Source organism: Neophocaena asiaeorientalis, unplaced genomic scaffold, assembly GCF_003031525.2.
Source record: "Neophocaena asiaeorientalis asiaeorientalis breed wild unplaced genomic scaffold, Neophocaena_asiaeorientalis_V1.1 scaffold657, whole genome shotgun sequence".
In the NCBI taxonomy this organism is placed as follows: domain Eukaryota; kingdom Metazoa; phylum Chordata; class Mammalia; order Artiodactyla; family Phocoenidae; genus Neophocaena; species Neophocaena asiaeorientalis.
Window position 1 is genome coordinate 975,233 of NW_020172727.1, and position 13,093 is coordinate 988,325.

Consider the following 13,093-nt stretch of genomic DNA (forward strand, 5'->3'; position numbering starts at 1 on the left):
CAGAACCAAGCGCTCCATCTGCCAAGGGGTGTAGTCAAGTTTTTTCTCCACCCCTTCCTCTCAGTGACTCTTAGAGTGTACCCAGGCCACAGGGTTCAAATGGCTCAGAAAGTTCTTCTGGAGCGCTGATAAGATCATACAAGTTCTTGGAAAATTCTAGTTGTCAAGGATTCCTGTAGAGCAACATGTAGCAGTTAGGGTATAGAAAAAACAAGGAGAGAAAGGTTTTATGAGAGGAAACTTGAGCAATTCCATTAGAACAGGTTAACTCACCCAACTGTAGTCTGTTCTAACAACTTAAAGATGAAATAAAACCATGAGATTGCAGTGAACAGAATTGCGAAAATAGACCATTGGCTAACAAGAACAGACTTTTCATAAAAATCACGTGTCTGCATTCCTGTGAGTTAATCCTAAAGATAAATCTGAAATTATTTGGTCTGAGTTCATTCAATCATCCCTGCATTCGTTCAGTGCATACCAGATGCCAGTTCCATGTGTGCTAGGGGCTGGGAATGCGATGGTAAAAGCAAAAAGTGCCCCAGCTCTTAGCGATTCACAGTCTAGCGCACAAAGCACTCTACACACAAACGGAGGGGAGCACGGTGACGGGGAGCATGTTGATAGAGGACCCTGACTAGGGTATGGCGCCTGCTAATATCAACTCCTGCGGAAGCTCATATTGGATACTTGAGCTAAGATCTTAAGGTTAGGGACGGATTAATTTAGGAAAAGAGGGTAGGGGAGAGGGAGATGTTCAAAGTCTCCATGGTGGGAGGAAGGAAGATGCACTTGAGGAACTGAAGGAAGGCTCAGCGACCAGAGCTCAGGGTAGGAGGGGAAAGTCACCGGAAGTGAGGCTGAAGGGCTAGGTTGGGCCAGTACCAGGCAGTCAAGGATTTCAAGCAGGAGAAACACCACGACCACTCTGCCTGCAGTGCGCAGGGTTGGGGGGACATGTGAATGTGGGGCATGTCTAGTTGGTGAGCTCTGGCCGCAGTCCAGGTGAGGGGCTGTGGTTTGGGTGGTGGTGGGAGCTGTGGATGGATGCAGGAAGTCTAGAGCCGATAAGTGGATAGGACTTGACACATTGGAGATGAGGGAGAGGGAGAGATCCAGGGTGGCACTTAGGTTTCTACCTATGGAATGTGGTAGAATGGATTATATATATATTATTTTTTTCTTTAATTTTTTAAGTAAGAGTAACCCTTCTAGGGGGCTTCCCTGGTGGTCCAGTGGTTAAAGACTCCATGCTTCCACTGCAGGGGACACAGGTTCGATTCCTGGTTGGGGAACTAAGATCCTGCATGCCGCATGGCGTAGCCAAAAAAAAAAAGAATCCTTCTAAATGATTTTCTGCAAATAAGTTCAGTTGGCTCTCCGTATCCATGGGTTCGGCATCCGCAGATACCGATAGCTGACTGTATTATACCATTTTATATAAGGGATTGGAGCGTCCAAGGATTTTGTTATGCAGAGGGGTCCTGGAACCTGTCCCCCTGGTGACTGAGGGACCACTGTACTTCTGGTATCCTTTTCCAAAATGGACAGATTTGCTTATGGAAAATCTTTAGGGAGTGGAGTGGGCGGTGGGAGAGGGTTGTTATTATAAGGGACGTGAAGACCAAAGCAGAAGGTCCCAGAAGGTGAAGTGTGAACATCGCCTGGAACTGACACTTTGACTAATGACAGGAGGGAGCTTATAAAGATGCTCCTGATAAGTTTTTTTTTTTTTTTTCTTATAAGTTTTTTACCTGTGATTTGAATGGAAGATGAGAAGCAGAGATGAAAAGGTGGCATACTGTGAGGAGTGTATAAAAGCATGACCGTGTTTGAATAGGAAGGTTGGAAGGAACGATCGGATTTGCTTGTTTAAGGAACATCCTTACCCAGTGAGCATCCCCTAAAAGTAAAGCTTGAAATGTGGGAAATTACGTTTTTACAAGATGGCAAAACCGGACTTGTTTTGTTTTCTAAGGTGATTGATATGCCGGAACACAACCCTGGCAGTTTGGGAGGAACGATGAGGCTGGGAATAAGAAGAACTGTTTTCAAAACTGAAAATTCAATATTAAGTAAGTTTCTCAGATCATTTGTTTTATAACATGGCAGGCATCATTTACATGGCCGTGCCTGGCCACAGTCCTCCTGGAGCTCTCCCGTCCCGTCCCTGTCGCCCCTTCCCTGCCTCTGCACTCGCTGGTCCTCCTGCTTCCCCATTCCTCTCCCTGAAAGGGTTGGTAGAACACACATGGATGCCCCTTCTCATTTGCCCTCCACCACACCCTGGCCAGTGGGCCGCTTTGTGCTTTACCGATGCTCCTGGGGTTGACCCTGTACCAGGACAGCCCTGATTCCAGCTCAGTTCTTTCCCATCCACTGTTTTCTCCGCTGCATCGAAACCAGCTCCCTGTTTAACTGTTTCATGTCTGACTGCTTTGAGCCGCTGATTTTTGAACTTCTTGAGAAGGGGGCCAGTTATGTCTCAGAAGTCTATTTCTCTGTTCCCCGCGTAGCTCCAGCATGCGGTAAGGAAAATATGATGTGCTTCACTGTCTGATATTTGCTGATCTTCTAGTCCCGATAAGGTTATTCTAATTTCTGTGGAACTTTTTTCCATAGATTAACATATGAGAATAACTTAATGTAACCCCAAAACCCTTAATTCAATTTGATAAATGTATCTCAGTGCCTGCTCTGCGCCGTATGCACTGTGCTCGATTCTGGAGATACTACAGCAGTGGCCAGGACAGATGCCTGCGCTGCTCACCTTCCCCCCTCCACCCCCCACCCCGCCCGTCCCGGATGCACAGGAGGGAACCCAGGTATCTCGGGCGTCCAGCATCATTCCTGTGAAGTTATAAGAATACCTTAGAAAAATGCCTTCTTCCCTCAAAGAAGAATAAGACTAGAAATATAAGGTACTCCTTTAAGGCTGATAAACAGCTTCTAAGGAATATAAAGCTTCCTAGCAAGAAGGAAATTGAAAAAGGAAAAATTTTTAAGTGCACATATTTCCCTACTCTCTCTGGGTGAGAAGCCAGTGTTCTTTAAGTGACTTTTTTCTTTAAGAATATAAGAATTTTTTCTCTTTGTGGGTATTAGCAGCAATTGTTTGGCTTTCAGATGTTTCTAAATACTTTGAAACTTTGTTCAAATAGTGGTCTAAGAGGCAAAAATGGTTAGTGAGAAATTTCATCTTTTAAAATTGTTATCTACTGTAAAAGATTCAGTTATAATCGTACTAAGCTTTTTAAAAAGAGCATTGTGTTCAATATATTTAAAATTTTTACTTGTCTTGATGGAAATAAGACTGATATAGGATTTGTTTTTCTTTACAGTAGACCTAAAAGTAGCATTGATGATTTTTATGAATCTTAAACATAACACCAAAATTTGTTGCTTAATTAACATCTTTTGCCTGCCTTGAAAAAAAATTTTAAACAGCTCTATTAAGATGTCATTTACATACGATACAATTCATCTGTTAAAAGTGTACAACTCACAGAGTTATGCAACCATCACCACAGTCAAGTTTTGAACATTTTTATCACCTCAAAAAGAAACCCTGTTCCCTTTAGCTATCACCGCCACCCCCTCCAGCCCTGAGCCCATTACCTTAATCTATAGTTTTGCCTTTTCTGGATATTTCATATAGATGAATGGTATGATCTCTGGCATTTGTGTTTGGCTTCTTTCATTTAGCATAATGTTTAAACGTATGTGTACATTATAGCATGTGTCAGTACTCCATTCCTTGTTTTTCTAAACTTTTTCTTTTTAAGTTTTCATGGTCTTTTCTAAACTTTATCTATCAACCTTAGTTGTTTGTTGTTGTTTTTTTTTTTTTTGCCACACCACGTGGCATGCGGGATCTTAGTTTCCCGACCGGGGATTGAACCCCGGGCCCCCTGCCGTGGAAGTGTGGAGTCTTAACCACGGGTCCACCAGGGAAGTCCCTATCATCCTTAGTTTTTATATAGTCTGTTATAGTAGCAAACTTTTTCATGTATTTAGTCTTCATGTCTATTATTTGGACATATATTTAATTGAGTTAAGGAACCATAATATACTGATTCATTTCCATTTGCTAAGCATTTCAGGTTGCTTCTGTCATTTTGTTAGAAAAATGCTGATGTGAACATTTTGACCCAGTGTTCTTTTGTTCTTTTGATTGTTTCTTTAGGATAGATTTCCAGGAGTCAGACTATTATGTCAAAGGGTATGAACACTTTTACAACTGATAATTCTGCTGGATTGTTTGAAAGAAAAGGTGAACCAGTTCATAATGATGTTAACTGTACTGTCGTGTCCTTGCTTTCTCTAGTCTTTTTGCTAATATTTTTATTATTTTTCTTCTTTTTCTATTAACAACAACAAAAAGGGCCTTGTATTATTGTCCTTTAATTTGCATTTGTTTTCATTTCTACAAAGTGGAAATTTCCCCTTTCCAGATGTTGGTTTACTTGATTGTATACCACCCATGTCTGAAGTCTCCACCAGCACTTAATATGGGAAGAGAGAGGTATACCAGCCCAGAGTCTCTTACCTAGATGGTCTAAAGCAAGGGTTGGTAAGCTTTTTCTGTAAGGGGCCAGATAGTAAATATTTTCAGTTTTGGAGCCATATGGTCTCTGATGCAACTACTCAACTCTGTGTTGTAGTGTGAAAGCAGCAATAGGCAAATATGCAAGTGAATGAGCATGGTTGTGTTCCAATGAACCTTTATTTATGGACACTGAAATGTGAAGTTCATGTAATTTTCATGCATCATGAAACAGTCTTTTTCTTTTGTTTTTTTTTAACCATCTGAAAATGTAAAAACCATTCTTAGTTCGAGAGCTGAACAAAGGGGAATCCTGTCCTGCCTTGGGGTTGCCACGGCTTACAGAAACCCCATCTGAACAAAAGAAGCACAGGCTGAAGCAAGAGGCCAAGGCTGCAAGGCTGCTACCCTCCTGGGGGGCGTTCAAGGACATCTCCCCACTTGTCCACTTGCCTGCCTAAATACCCTATGTAGTGACAGAGTAAGGCCAAGACGGCTTTCAGAAGCCGTTTGGTCCAGCCTTTGTACTGTTCACCTGAGCAAGCGGAGGGCCCACAGGTGGAACAGCTCGCCATGGGTGGGTGGGGGGGACAGGCCTCGGCTGCTCTTCTCACGTTATCTTTAAACACACATTTCAGGATTTTGAAACTTGTCAAACACTTCCGATGTGTATATTTTATTGCATGTAAATTATGCCTCAGTTTACAAACCACACACATTTTATCTGGGAATGTAGATGGTAGGACTTGTCTACTTATAGTGATACCATTACTTGGTTGATTAACTCATTAGATGACTTTTGAAAAGCAGGGGGATATGGTACAAAGCAGTTAAGTCTTTTTTGTTTTTTAAACATCTTTATTGGGGTATAATTGCTTTACAATGGTGTGTTAGTTTCTGCTTTATAACAAAGTGAATCAGTTATACATATGTCCCCATATCTCTTCCCTCTTGCGTCTCCCTCCCTCCCACCCTCCTTATCCCACCCCTCTAGGTGGTCACAAAGCACCGAGCTGATCTCCCTGTGCTATGCCGCTGCTTGCCACTAGCTATCTATTTTACATTAGCGGTTAAGTCTTAAATGGGGTGCTTTGAAGAGTGAGAAATCTAGATTGAGGTGTGGCTAGAGATGGAGGGGGTCAGGCTCAGGTGAGAGGGGAGCCAGGGAGAGCACCGAGGAACTTTGGTATGAGAGGGTTTTAAGACTTCAGAAACTTTATTGTTTTGCTTGTGGCTCTCAACTGAGTGTGAGAGCTGGGAACATGCTGAAGTACAAAGCAATACAGACAAGGTTCAGAGTTCATTCAGGGGACAGCTGACAGCCTGTTGGATAGTGTGTCCAAAATATTATAGGTCCCTGGCTTAATTTTTTTGGTCAGGTCCCAAGTATGTTGCTAAGACATCCAGGAAAAGAAGCCTGTTTTGTCTGTGCCAAGTGTGGTCTTTGAACCGAACTGCCACCAGCAGCAGGAACACGTTATTGGGACCATTCAGGTAGCGTGTTTGAATACTGCACAGTCTGGTGTGGGTGTGCGCTGGTAGGAACGCTAGAGTAAACCCAGTTTAAAGCAGTCCCAAACTGTGTATGCAATCCGCGTGACTCTGCCCTCCAAACCAGCACCCTTGCACTCGGGGAAGCAGAGGAGGGAGAGGGCCAGCCCCTGAGCACGGTGGGGCTGGGCCGTGGGGTCGTTAAAGGTGAGTGGATGCTGTTTTGCCCTCCAGGGGTGTCCGGTCCAGTGGCGGACGCAGCATGATGTATTGGAAGGAATTAGGAGCCCCCTGCTGTGCAGTGCGCACGGCTGGAGAGCAGGTCCTGGTGATTTCCCATCAGAGTTCTGACGTGACCCTCATCCTCAGGGCAGGCGACATGGGGACAGTGAGTTGATGCTGTCTGGACGCAGCAGGTGAAAATTGAATAGTTTAGGAAAAGACTTAGTTCCTTTTGGGGACCTTGTCTGCATTTCCTCATAACAAGGAGAAGGACTTGACTGAAAGGCTTGGTTCTGCTTTACTGTAAGAGAAAGAGGTTTTTGTTTTGAGAGAACAGAGGCAAGAGGCCAATTAGGAAGGTATTGAGTGAGTCCCTGTATTAAGAATCTGGGTAAAATTCATGGCATTGTAAATGCAGAGTGGTTTAATCTCACGTTTGAAAGAACTGAAAGACAGGCGGATAAGGGGAAGAAATTTTCAGGCTAGAAAAACTGCTTGTGCTTTCTTATCTCTTATCCAAGCGTTGATAGAGAGAAACAGCTTCTAGTTCCTTGTGTGATTAGATTGTTAGGAAGTTTGAGGAAAAAACCAGCCGCACAAAAAACCTTGGCTGGGTTAATGAGGTGATTTATAAAACAGTTTGAAAGAGATCACCAGGGAGTTAGGGACCCAGAAGGTCATGTTGCGCTGAGACAGGAGTTTGAAAGGAGCGTGGTGGGCCTCGGGAGAGGAGTGGGCCAGCCTCCCCGTGGACAGCCCACACTGGGGGTCTCTCTCTCCCCGGCTGCTTCTTGCCTTTTGCTGGGGCTTTCCCAGCAAAGTGTATTCGTGGATATGGGGGCTCACAGGTCTGGGACATAGCTCCTTTAATTGTAAGGGGTTAAAGCATTTATATCCCCCTTACTGGACCAGCTCTGTCCTGAGCACTTCACCTGTGGGAACTCGGGAGGTGGTTACAACCCAGCCCCTGGAGTCACACCGCCCCATCCCCAGCTCTCAGTTGCTGGCTGTGTAGCTGCTCACCCTCAGTTATGCATCTAGAAAATGGACATCAGAAGAGCTGCTACCTTGTGGGGGCCTTGTGAGGGCTAAATCAGCTATGCACGTGGGTCCTTAGAACAGCACCTGGCACAGGAAAGCACTATTCCAGTGCGATGCTGGGATCGTGAATGGGGAGGGTTTATTGTATTGACCTGTGATTCTCTCAGAGCTCGGGATAAACTTCAGTTAGTGGCCTGTGTTAAGAATGGGCTCTCACGGGGCCAGTGGCTGGGGAGGAGAGGTGAGCCGAAGGGTGGGGGGCAGGCAGCCCCTTTGTCTTGCAGGTTCTCTCAAGCCCCTCCCTTCTGGTTTCCTGGCTCCCCAACCTGCTAATATGGTCTAGCAGAAGAATGCAGAAAATCTAAGAAAAGAGTTTAAAAAAATGAGAAAAATAAAATTAGGGTAAGGGGAGGAGTTTAGATACTTAAAAGAAATGAGATGTTTTCTAAAAATTAAAGGAATGATCTGCTAAAATCCAAAAGTAAAAAATGGAGAAGGAGAAAGATACCGGACCGTGCACTTTCTAAGTATCGGTCACTAGGACACGATGGGCACCTTTTCAGTTATGCCTGTCAACACCCCTGGGACCCAGCCGCATTTTGCACGCGAGAACCGTGTCGTAGCATGGCGAAGTCACTTGTTAGACAGTCACTGAGCTGATTTCAGAGCCCGAACTCCTGACCACCTCACTCTGCCAAATGGCTGGACCTTAATCAAAGAGGGGACAGAAACCCCCAAACAGCTCCCAGAGCTGAGCCTCCTCGCACTGCGAGCCCCAAGACAGGCTTCCGCAGGTTTCAGGAGGAGTGTCTTGTGGAGGAGAACAGGGAGTGAAGAGCCCACCCCTGGCTTCTGTAAGCCAGTTGAAATCGGGTGCTTGGCTTGAGGAAGGACCCTGGATCAACCTTGGACTGAGCAGCTGGGCCAGTAGGCCCCGGTTGGGAATGTGAACGAGTTACACAGCCAAGTGTGAGAAATGCCATGGCTTAAGCTCAACAATCAATGGCAGTTACAGTGGGCCTCAGAGTTAGAGAGGCCATAGGGAGTGGTGGGGCCTGGGGCAAATTGACAAGCACTTGACCCATCAAAGGAGTAACTGCTATAGCTCATAGTTGCATGAAGGACTGTGGATTCACTGTTGCCAGTCTTCTAAATTTTTAAGAGAATCTGGAAATCCAGAGTTTTATGAGAAATCTTCTGATTCTTAAATGTTGGCAACTTATTTAAAAATTAAAAACTATGTGTCTGCTGACACTGCAAGGCAAATACACCAAAAATCTGCACTCTGGGCAGCCTCTTGGGATCTCTAGACAAACACCAGCAAATCCTTGCACAGACAAAGAGAGCTCTAGCTCCTATAATGCCTAATTAGTACAGGGCAAGGTTCTGGGCAGTCTTAAAAGTGAGTCAAATTAAGACACTGGTGCAGCAGTTAAAAGATATTCGTGCAAAAGCACAGCAGGTACTCTGAGAGAGAGGTAATGAAGCTGACGGCTTCCCGGGGAGTGAAGGTGGGAGAGGAAGGGAGGGTGTAAACGTGGGCAGCTGTCCCCAGTGGAGGCCACAGGTCAGGGAGGCGGGGCAAGGGGAGTCCAGAGAGGAGCAGAGGTCACAGATGGGGGATGGGGGCGTTACTCCAGTCCTCACTGAGGACAGATCTGCTGGGTTTTAGAGAGTAGTTCAGTAAAATGACAGGAATGAAAGCTGGGTTGCAAAGGGCGGGGATGGGGGTGTTGGATAAAGGGGGAGTCAGAGGAAGAGGGAGTGGTGGCGGCAAGCATGGGGCTGTTTACCTTTTACTTTTTAAAATTTTAGTTGTAAAACACACATAACATAAAATTTGTGATCTTAACCGTTTCTGTGTGTACAGTTCAGAAGTGTTAGGTATATTCACATTGTCGTGGAGCTGACCTCCAGAACTTTTTCGTCTTGCGAAACTAAGACATTTTACCCATGAAACGACAACTCCTGATTCCTCTTCCCCCAGCCCCTGGAAACCACCATTCTGCTTTCTCTCTCCAAGAATTTGATGACTCCGGGTGCCTCATATACGTGGAGTCATGTAGCATTTGCTTTTTGTGGCTGACTTATTTCATTTAGCATAAAGTCCTTAAGGTTCATCCATATGGTAGCATGTGTCAGGGTTTCCTTCCTTTTTAAGGCTGCATAATATTCCATTGCATGTATATACCATTGTTGTTTATCCATTCACCTGTCCATGGACATTTGGGTTGTTTCCACCTTCTAGCTTGTATAGCTTTTTGTGGGGGAAGTTTTTGCTCTGAAAAGGAAAGAGAAAGGTTCAGGTTCAGACGCTAGGATTATTAACAGGAGGGTGGGGATTGGCAGGACCGTTAGTGGGTTAAATATATATTATATATGAGACAGAATCTACCCAGTAGCGAATTAGAGAAGGAGAAGGTGTAATTCGGCAGGGTTTTTGTGTCCGACGATGCTATTATATGCGTTGTTGGTGTCTTGCTGCCTACACTGAGAGTATTTTGCAGGTCCTAAGACCTTATCGGGGTCTTTCTCTAAAGCTTTGCTGCTATGTGCTTCTTAAGTGAACATTAAGCTTATGTGCAGTTAATCTCTGTTGCATTTTCTTTTGTCTCCAAAAAGACCAGGACAGGAAGGAAGACCATGTCACTTTGTCATCGTTGAGGATGTCCCCTGTGCCTAGGCTTACCACATGGCATGTGTGCTCAATAAATCCGTCCAGAGAAGCGCTCCTAACAACATGGCATATCTACCCCTTAGTCTTTTCAGTCCACAGCTGGATACAGTCTGCGTCCAGCAGCATCCAGCATCTCGCTTGTCATTGATTGTCCCCCCAACAGCACGTTCAGTGATACTGTGGCTCAGTGGTTACTGACGAGGACTGCACAGGGAGTCACTCGGTGCTTTGTAAAAACCCACGTGCCTGGGCACTCTCCTGAGAGCATCGAAATCAGAATTCCTGGTGCCAGGGCGACCCTGCAGTGAGAATTCTTAGTTTTCGATTTTCAGGTGTTTTCATCTGGTAACACTCTGAGCTGATTCTCAACATGTAGTTTTAATGGAAATTAAAATTTTTTTCTTTTTTCATGGATATGGTAATGGATTAATTTCATAAATTCATTCTTGTTAGATTTGTCAGTGACTAAGAAAGATTTTGAATGCACAAAACAGCATTTCCAAAGTTCTGAAAACATGTTTCATCGTGTACCACGTACACCCCCTGCCCCATATATGTGCTTCATTCATTAAACAAATATGTATCGAGTACCTGCTTATATGCTAGACACTGGTCTCAAGAATTGAGGGGATGGGTCCCTATCTTGTACAACTTGTGTTCTAGCTTCCATTCTTTCTGTTTGGATTTCATAGTCTAGAGATAACAATACCAGTCACATGGTTTACTTACTGTTTTAAGTGTTTCACGTGTTTTGATTTATTCAGTCCTCACGACAACGCTATGAAGTAGAGGCTGTCATCACCCCCATTTTACAGATGAGGAAGCTGAGGCAGAGAGGTGCAGTAATTTGCCCAAGTCACACATCCATTACATGGTATAGTGGAATATAAAGCCAGGCATTCTGGCTCCAGAGTCACTGTATCTCCCCTCTTCCTGCCACTTCTGGGATTTCATAGCAAGCACAAAGTCTGCCTTAAGCCAGGCAGCAGGCACAAGCCACGCAGGCTCAAAAGTTCGTGCAATATCCTGCTGGTCCCGATGGCTCAGACATAATTCCTTATATCCTAATTTGGAGGTTTGGGCCATTTCTGTCACCATCTCTGTTAGTATTGGCAGGCTCTGTTATTGGATTTGCTTAGTCATCTGTCCTAATGAAGGAAGGAGAGAAGACATTTTGGACTCTAGGAGGAAAAGATCAATGACAAAGTTAGAGGTCAGAGGAGAATCAGAATCCTCTCAAAGTTAGGTCCAGATGTTTCAACTGCTTTTTCTTGTAACTTCAGGGTATAAGTGTTTCCATTCTTTCCAACTGGGCATTATTGTGCTATCATCTTCCAGTTTTTCTTTCATTTTTATGAACCGATAGTTTGAGTACAAAGGGCTCTGTCTTGAATGACCCCCTGGCAGTGGCATGTTGGAGTTCTCTCAAAGGAGCTCCCTGCCCCCACTATGCCCATTTTTCTTCCAAGGCACATACCTAAATCCTCACTGTCATTAACATCGCCACCAGGGAACTCAGTTTGTATGCACAGAATTGCAAGTAGAAGTTCAGTCATGATAATTGATCACACTTAGTCATAGAGAATACAGCCAGTTTGAGTTTTCTGTATCCAAGTCAAAAGCTCAAGCGAGATGTGAGACATTCGGTCTCTTGGTTGAAACATCCTGTTCCGCGGCCTTGATGGCACCTTGGAGAGTCTGGCAATCCCCTGCCTGTGGACTCGAGCCCTGCTCCTGATTCTGCTGGGGTTCGGCAATGTGTTCCAGCGCTGTCGGCAGGTCTTCCCGTCCCCGGGCTGTGAGCCTGGGGTCTGCGTGCTGAGAGCCGGTGCGGAGGGAATAGTCGTCGGCCCCTGTGCCTGCTCCAGTGCTGTGACCCACTTGGCCATCCTGCTTCTCTACGTGCTCTATGGGCCCTGTGTTCTTGAGAGGTGTCTGGTGACAGACCCCGCTCCTCTCCACCTCACACTGGGGTCACTGGGCGTCCCACTGGCCCCCGTGTCCATCGCCAGACAGGCTGTGCCCGAGATGCTGCCCTGGGCTGTGGCCCCCGCTGCGACACGGGCCTGTCTAAGCAGCCGCGCGTGTGATTCTCTGCCACACACCCCTGGTTGAGAACTGTAGGTGGAGATGTGCTCTCATTCCTGCCAGCAGCCCTCCGTTCCTGAGGTGATGCTGGTTTCCGATTGTCCCCTGCTAATAACGCAGCACGTCACATCTTAGTGGTTACATCGCTGTCCTCGTTTTTGTTTACTGGAGTAAATTCTTAGAGGTCAAATTTTAGTCAAAGGATAGTCATATTTTTAAGGTGGGGTGTAAACCAGTGTGGCCAGTACCACACGTGCGAAAGAAGAGGCGGCTGGTGTAGTGGAGAAAGCGTTGGGCCGGGAGTGAGGAGGCCTGGGCCCCAGACAGGACGGCATGGCCAGCGGGGCGGGGCTTTGGGCAAGTCCTTTGCTTTCGTTTCCCTTCCCTTGGTTTCATTTTCTTCTTTTGTAACGTGAGCCCCGTTGGGAATCTGCACAGTGGTGATGGTGCAGATGTCACTGGGGCTCTCCGTTCTGCAGGCAGGCGTATGAAAGGAGGGCCTCTGCTGGAGTCCATGGTGGGCTTCCCTCTGTGCACTGCTGACGGCTTACTTGAGAATTGCTTCGGGGTTTCAAAGAAGCTATGGCTGTCCTACAGGAAAAGAGAATCGAGATTACTATCTAGAGTCTGGTTCATTTTTAGGCCTCTGATAGACGGATAGAGAGCAAAGAGATTTCCCCCCCACAGACGCCATGGACGTGGTTCCAAAGCTGATTACTACAATATTCATTTCACTTTCATATCTTTGCAGGGAAACTTTATGGTGACGTTCCTTTTATAGAAGAAAGACACAGACATCGGTATGAGGTATGGCTGTTACACTGAATTACTGTGGAATGTAGATGCTTAGTGTGAGGGACCCCAGTGATCACAAGCGGGCCTCTGGAGAAGCTGTCCGGCCTGGTGTCCATAGGGCTCAGGGGAGAAGTGCCAGATTTCCCAGAGGAGGCGGGTAGGGGTGGGGAGACTCTGGTCTTGGCTTTCCAAAGGCAAAATCTTTAAGTATCTGCACGTGGGACATTTCAGGG

The 13,093-nt window shown here is 45.7% G+C and overlaps 1 protein-coding gene across 6 annotated transcripts in view; it reads left to right on the forward strand.

Moving 5' to 3' along the window:
• Positions 1 to 13,093, forward strand: part of CTPS2 (CTP synthase 2) — a 105,570-nt gene that overhangs the window by 71,835 nt on the left and 20,642 nt on the right. For 5 of the 6 annotated variants that reach the window (XM_024740305.1, XM_024740307.1, XM_024740306.1 and 2 more), the window contains 2 exons: positions 1,979 to 2,075; positions 12,817 to 12,872. In XM_024740305.1, coding sequence (XP_024596073.1) covers positions 1,979 to 2,075; positions 12,817 to 12,872 — 153 coding nt within the window. Of the gene's footprint in view, positions 1 to 1,978; positions 2,076 to 4,186; positions 4,274 to 12,816; positions 12,873 to 13,093 lie in introns of all 6 variants that reach the window. The other variant, XR_003002590.1, reaches the window with a different exon arrangement.